Here is a 7239-nt window from a genome sequence, read left to right as displayed (position 1 = left end):
TATGGCAAGATGGTCCAATAACCACAGCCACTATTTGTAGACTTGGCACAAATATTGTATGTAACCCAAATATTTATACCGATTCGAACTAGTCACATTGCACCGTGAACCCTATGCCGACCCTAGCATATAAGAATATGAAAATACCAACATTCGCATGTGTCAGTAACCCAATCCTGCCCAAGCGTTTATACAACGAACAGAGGGAGAGACTGATATTTTGTTTCCAGTTGTTAGAAGACCACTGTGCGAACTCTGCTCAAAAGCAATTCTTTATGGATGTTTCATACCACGGGTAGTCTCGCTCTTGCAGCATCTGAAACAAACATCTACCATGCTAGTCTGTATTTTCTGTTATGCTTTCTATTACACATGCACGCTTAAATACAATGTTACTAAATTTCTTTACATCTGTGGAGAGTCGTTGACAGAATAAAGAATATCCAATCCTAAATCCGTATATGTCAACCTGTCTTTTTATTTAGGACAGCTTTAAAGAAACATAGAGTGAAGATATTTCCCCTCAAAATAATATTAACCACTCCAAGTAGAACATTTCTTCATGACCAACGTTGTTGTTTTTCAAAACAACAACAACAACTAGAAAAAGCTTTGGTTGGGAGCTCTAACGTTTACAACTAATTGTAATTATATTATGTATTTATAATGAATATCTATTTGTCTGACTGGGGATATGATTTGTGATCTAAACTGTCAATGGGTGTGGCCATGTATACATGACCCCATTCGGGTTTGTGATTTTTCACTCAAGTTCAGTAGAACGCGAAGTGTGAGATATTTGAGTTTTGGTAGTTGTAGGTGTATAGTATATTCCTTCGGCAGCTGTTTTGGCAAAGAGTTGCGCCTCTTTGTACACACGTTTTGATATCAATGACAGTAAATACGGATAATGAACGCCAGTAATTATATGCAATGATGACATGACGCTGCATTAACAGGTGATTGACTTTGTGTCTGTGTACAGTTGGACAATATTAATTAATAATTGACACTGAAGCATGTGAATAAATCACTGACATTTTGAAGTTTAGGACAAAGCGCGAAGATAATTATTTAGATTTATGTTTGAGTTTTGTTAGCGCGGTCTGTCATAGGGTCCAGAAAGTCGGGTTATAATACCGCGTTCGTAGATACCGTATTTACCTTATTTAACGATGATTTGTAAATGTCAGAGTAAGAACCGATGAGCGAATGATACTGAAGAAGGCACTGTCGAACCGTGGATAAACAAGGTATTGTCCCAGGTGCTCTACACTGTTGTATATCACCTTTGACTGTTATTTAGCATTAAGTTTGTATGAACTACGTCAGATAGGGTCTGTTTGTCTGTGGTACCCTTGAAATGTACCAAGGGTAGAGGAGTAATGATACAGTGTAGGTATCATGATACAGGTGCGATACAATTCATATCGCGAAACTTTTATTTGCTATGTTCATACTCTGTCCATTTATACAATTGAATCACAACCTGAATGGTTTGTTTTCAAATTTCAAAGATCTGAGATCGGATATTGTAGGCGGGAAACATATAAGCTAGAGGTAACTGTGAATGTAATGCTATTCATAGCCAACCAGGAAATCCTAGATAATCTGCTTAAGCTAGTTATTGAACAATCTGTTATTATTACACGCTTATAATTTGTATTTTGATTTATCGTACATATCTTAATGCATGGATCATAAATCCATGTCAAGTACTGTGGGCTTCATCAGGATGCAATACTGCATCATCGTCGTATCAGGATGCAATACTGCAGGTTTATGCCATTAGCCAAAGGTGAATTGCCATGTACTGCAGTTCCACTGCCCTGTAGGGGCACAGGTGGCCCAAGTATCTAAGATGGCGCAATTTGCTATGCAGAGTTGCATCCCTTGGGCCCTCCAGAAATCTATGATCTGTTTGAGGTGAGGTGAAGTGAGGTTATATTGGGTTTAACATCGTGCTTGAGAATATTTCGTTCATATGACGACGTGCATTCATATGTATGTGTATGTGCGGCTGCTTGTACTAGCCCAGACTTAAACTGGTTTTATAGTGCTAGCCCACTGAGATACCATGCCACAGTGAAGAATGAATACCCCACTCAGACACATTATACTGACTCCGTGCCGACCAGCCCTTGTTGTACCCATTAATGCCAAGTGCCAGGCAGGGACTAACAAGTACCATATTTTAACGTCTTTTGGTATGACGCAGTTGGGGATATGATCTGTTTGAATATTGGTTCACCCTGATGATATAAATGATATAACACAATTGTAATACATACAAAACTGCAAGTAGTGTTAAACACAGCTCCCTCTTGCCTTCCTTCCCTCACTTCCCCACATGGGTACAATGTGTGAAACCCATTTCTGGTGTCCCCCTCCGTGATATTGCTGGGATATTGCTAAAAGCGGCGTAAAACTGAACTCACTCACTCACTGCTTCCCTCACTTTGTACCTTCGGTTTTGCACACTTTTACTTTTTCAGTTTAGGTCTATGTCCTGTTTACCAGAACAGTACTGGGTATCAGCAGGTGTGATGAGTAATTTGCGTTGGTTGAGTCTTATATGTCACCAGGGCTCGAAAAATTCAAAAATCTGCACTCTCCCTGTAGGGCAAGTAATATGAACTTTCCACTCGTCCTTCTAAAATTGTACTTTCCCTATAGATCATGCATCACAATGAATATAAATTTAAGTTATTTTATATAAAAATGTTTGCTTGGAATAAAACTACAATAAACATTACTTACTTTGCCTTCTGTACAAAATCTTTCACAAAATTGAATTCGTTAGCCATTTAAGATAGCTGAACTTACAGCAAAAAAAATCCTGTTACTTTTGGGTCAGAAAACGTACTCGTCCTCTAGGGGTGGAAATAACCCATTGCATGACGCCCGAGTCCAGTGTTTTTTTCTGTTGGGCAAGCAAATTTGTATATCACACTGTAGCGGTGTCCAGTTGACTTTCCAATATTAATTATGTTGTTTATTTTAAAAATCAACAAGAAAACGGTATAGTGGAAAAATTATCAGGGCAAGTGATTTTACATGTGCCACTGTACCGGAGTACACAAGCAATTTTAAAGTTATTTCCACCCCTGGTCCTCTAGGACGAGCAAATTATATTTTTCACTTGCCCGAAACAAATTTTACTCGTCAATACAAGCAGAAATTTCGAGTGGAATTTTCGAGCCCTGTGTCACTGAACTTGTCATGCTCTTTAGTTGCTGTTCATCTGGATTTGTGTTGACACACTATCCTCACTGTTGGGGGCGGTGGGGTAGCCTAGTGGTCACTCTGAAGACCCTGGTTCGATTTCCCACGTGGATACAATGTTTGAAGACCATTTCTGGTGTCCCCAGCCATGATATTGCTAGAATATTGCAAAAAGCAGCATAAAACTAAACTTACTCACACACAATATTCACCCTGAATACTCTACTATGTTCCTCCCCAGGGGCCTGGGGCCTGATTCACAAGGCATTCGTAACGTTACAGCCTGTCACTACTCTATAGTTTATCATAGGCGCCACAAACATTTTGTGGATCGGGACTACTTGGTATCGAACCAATGGCATTCCGCTCTTGGCACAGATGCTCTATACTCCCTGTCACTATATAACGGAGACAGTCCATTTGTCTTAATGATATGGACTTGATAAGTGAGTATTGACAGATTATTAAAATCAGAGTAATGAAGTGAAAAAAATATTGTAAGTAATTTGCGTTTTCTCTTTATCCAAAATGCAAATGATTTGTTGTTGGTATCAATCTGAAATATTCAAAACCTAGACTGTAAGAGTTACCTCCCTTTATTCTCACACCTTCCCTCTACTGATTCTTGAAATGGCTTGTCAACATTGTTTGTAATGTATAAAAGATGTTTTTGTTGTTGCAGGTTTTCCATAGTGACGAGCTATAGAGAGGATCAAAATGGAAACACAGCATTCAGCCAAGTTCTTCAACTCTTTCTTAGAACATGTCCAGCTTTTGTGCAAGTCTTACTTAACCTTTGGGGAGGTCGTTGAGGTCAGTGGTTACATTTGTCTTGACATTGACAACAGCAAGAAGGAGCGGTACGTTCTCAGTGAGTTGATTCAGAAACAGGGGCAGACGGTCAGTGAAAGCTTCTGTACCAAGGTGCTGAAGACGGTTCAGGGGGCTGGTGTTAAGAGTGCCCATCAAACAACATTGATGGATGTGCAAGATAAGGAGAATACTCCGAGAGATGGATCTGTGACTCAGCACCGATGTGGTAGCGAGGAGACACAGCAGAAGGAAGACAGTGTCAGGCCACAGTATGTTTCCAGGCAGAGAATCATGGAGTCTGTGTTCCCGAGCCGCGATGTCAATGAGAGTGTGAGGCAGGAGGCGAGCATGTTGAGAAGAGTTGACTCGACTGAACCGACGCACACAGAGCCACTGGACACTGCAGCTCCTGACAGTGCAGGGCATCAACCGCTCAAAGCGGAGTCAGATGACCCTGATGAAAATATTGAAATCAAACAGGAAGTTTGTGAGGATGAGGTTATACAAGGCAGTTCTGGGCTTTGTAACCAAGGTAACCGAGGCTCTTGGCTGACCTCTCTAGGAGCCCAACAGTTGAAAGAAAGAATAAATATTGTCAGTAATGCAAAAATGTCTTTGCAGAAACATTCAAGTCAGTCAGTAAGCTCCAGCAGGATCACCAGGCCTGAGACTCAAGACAGACAGTATCACGTGCCGCCGATATCCACCATATTTTCACCATCAGCAACGGCCACAAGTTCAGTTTCAAACGCAATGCCTGTGAATATGTTGAGACCAGGAATGTTCATGACCTCCAGAACAAATGGTTTGCTGTCAACTTCCAGTGCAACACAAAATGCATCCTTTCCTTTCCAGAACGTCATTGGGAGAGGGCATATGGAGGAGTCCAGGTTGGAGGGAGCAGACGTGGACTGGGGTGAAGGTCACGCAGTCGCTGCACAGCAGTCGCTGTTTGGACTCGGTACGAACTACCAGGTGCATGACTTGATCAACACGCCTTGCAGATGGTCTCGCAAGAGGAGAGGAAATCCAACGTATCGCGTAAAACAGAACTGGAGATATGCTGTGCGTCAGTTTGAGAACTTCCTACGCTTCAAGGGCCAGGAGGTGATACCAATTAACACTATCCCTGCCTCACAGCTGGATGGCATGTTGTGCGAGTTCCTCCAGTGGGTCAAGAAGAGTAATGGGGAGGACTTTCATCCTTGGTCCATGAAGAACTTCTTCTATCATTTAGAATGTCACTTGAAGGAGGCTGGGTATGCTAACTCTATCACTAAAGACGTGGAATTTCAGAACTCTCGGGATGTCCTCAAGAGAAGAATCACTGAACTCCAGTTGAGGCTTCACCCATCAAGCCTCTGAATGTGTCCTTGGTGTCATACAGGTGCCCATGGTGTCATGCAGGTGTCCATGGTGTCATGCATGTGCCCATGGTGTGCATGAGGTGTCATGCAGGTGCCTGTGGTATCATGCAGGTGTCATGAAGGTGTCCATGGTGTAATGAAGGTGTCAATGATGCCAAGTTGGTGTCATGCATGTGCCCATGGTGTCATGAAGGTGTCAATGGTGCCAAGTTGGTGTCATGCAGGTGTCCATTGTGTCATGAAGGTGTCGGTGTCAATGGCATCATGCAGGTGTCCATGGTGGATAGCAGGTATCTGGCATCTTGTAGGTTTCCATGGAGTCTGATTCATGTGTCCATGGCTTCATGCAGATTTCCATGGAGTTGTACATATTTCCATAAGATTCATGCCCCCCCCCCTTTGTCTGTTTGAAAGGAACATTATTAAGCGTGTTGTTCGTGTACATCATCATGTATATTATCAGAGTAATGAACAAAGATTTGAAAGATGTCTGTACATAATCTAAACACAATGTATGTGTCATGTTGTGAACTGTGTTGGTGAAATAAAATTAAGATTACTTTATGAACCATCCAGGTTTCCCTAGATTCTATCAGGTTTGCAATAGACCAGACAGGTTTCCATATTGCTATTCAGGTTTCCATGGAGTGAATCAGGTTTACATGGAGCCGTGCAGGTGGAGTTTTCGTGGAGTCGTGCAGATGACCAGATCAACTGGTGTTTTGTGTTGCCATGGCTACTGTTGCATACTGAAAGAATCCCATGGATATTTTGTTTTCAGGGTTCCATGCCTAAACTCCATTGATTCAGTGCTATCATCAGTGTGATGAGTGCGTATCTCATTCTATCATTGTGTCTACGTTGTGGTTGACATGAACAAAATGTAAAGGACCTCCAAAACATTTGTGATATATTTTAACAATTGTTGCCATGGTTGCAGGACAACCATCACTGTTTTTGTTTGCGCCAACTGGTTCAACAAGGTCGTGGAAAGGTCAGCAAAAGCCTGAAAAAAGAATTGTGATGACAATCTGCTGAATAGTTCCAGACAGATTTCAAGGGGCAAGAAGAGGCTGTGACACTTTGTTACAAAGAATAAGAAGTTTCATTAAAAGAGTGTCATCTATTCTTCTCGATTAGATGTTCAACTCTACGCATGATTGTAATTCAATATGTATTATATTATTATCAAAATGAGAAGATTGAGTAGGTTTTTTCCCACTTTGATACCGCTCTGAGCTGTTGTGTCCTACACAAGTGAAGGAAAGGATGTGTATTTTTTACAGTAGTGTTGTGAAAAGTCATCCAGGCCTAGTGGTATGTTTTATTCAGAAAGTGTACATGTTGAAATTTGCCAAATCTGAAAGAGCAATATTTGTGTTTCATAAGTGTATGCACCATGTATGATATATATTAGTTCTAGGTAACCTTACAATGTGTTATTTGGTTGATTATTAGCGTAAGCTATACGATGAGTTCCTGAAATATATACTAGTTGTAAGAGATAATTCAGACTTGGTGACCCAATGATTGAGGTGGTCACACTTGGTGACTCAATGATTGAAGTGGTCACACTTGGTGACTCAATGATTGAGGTGGTCCGACTAGGTGACTCAATGATTGAGGTGGTCCGACTAGGTGACTCAGTGATTGAGGTGGTCACACTTGGTGACTCAATTGAGGTGGTCACTTGGTGACTCAGTGATTGAGGTGGTCCGACTTGGTGACTCAATGATTGAGGTGGTCCGACTTGGTGACTCAATGATTGAGGTGGTCCGAGTAGGTGACTCAATGATTGAGGTGGTCCTACTAGGTGACTCAATGATTGAGGTGG

General features: G+C 41.5%; 1 protein-coding gene across 3 annotated transcripts; it reads left to right on the top strand.

The window, feature by feature from the left end:
* The first annotated feature begins 848 nt into the window (after positions 1-848).
* On the top strand, positions 849-6913 carry LOC124287854. 3 transcript variants are annotated; one of them, XR_006901330.1, is made up of 3 exons: positions 849-959; positions 3908-5713; positions 5756-6913. XR_006901330.1 is itself a non-coding variant. In XM_046724341.1 (3 exons), the coding sequence occupies exon 2, from the start codon at positions 3943-3945 to the stop codon at positions 5401-5403; it is 1461 nt and encodes a 486-aa protein (XP_046580297.1). In that variant the 5' UTR covers positions 849-959; positions 3908-3942; the 3' UTR covers positions 5404-5434; positions 5486-6913. The 3 variants fall into 3 exon arrangements, 2 of the variants coding, with proteins under 2 accessions (XP_046580297.1, XP_046580296.1); XM_046724341.1 differs by having other exon boundaries at positions 3908-5434; positions 5486-6913; XM_046724340.1 differs by having other exon boundaries at positions 3908-6913.
* The last annotated feature ends 326 nt before the right edge of the window (positions 6914-7239 follow it).

This window comes from Haliotis rubra, unplaced genomic scaffold, assembly GCF_003918875.1.
Source record: "Haliotis rubra isolate DU_JTF1 unplaced genomic scaffold, ASM391887v1 Scf407, whole genome shotgun sequence".
Lineage (NCBI taxonomy): Eukaryota > Metazoa > Mollusca > Gastropoda > Lepetellida > Haliotidae > Haliotis > Haliotis rubra.
Note: the sequence above shows the minus strand (reverse complement) of the source record. Positions and strands in the feature narration are given on the sequence as shown.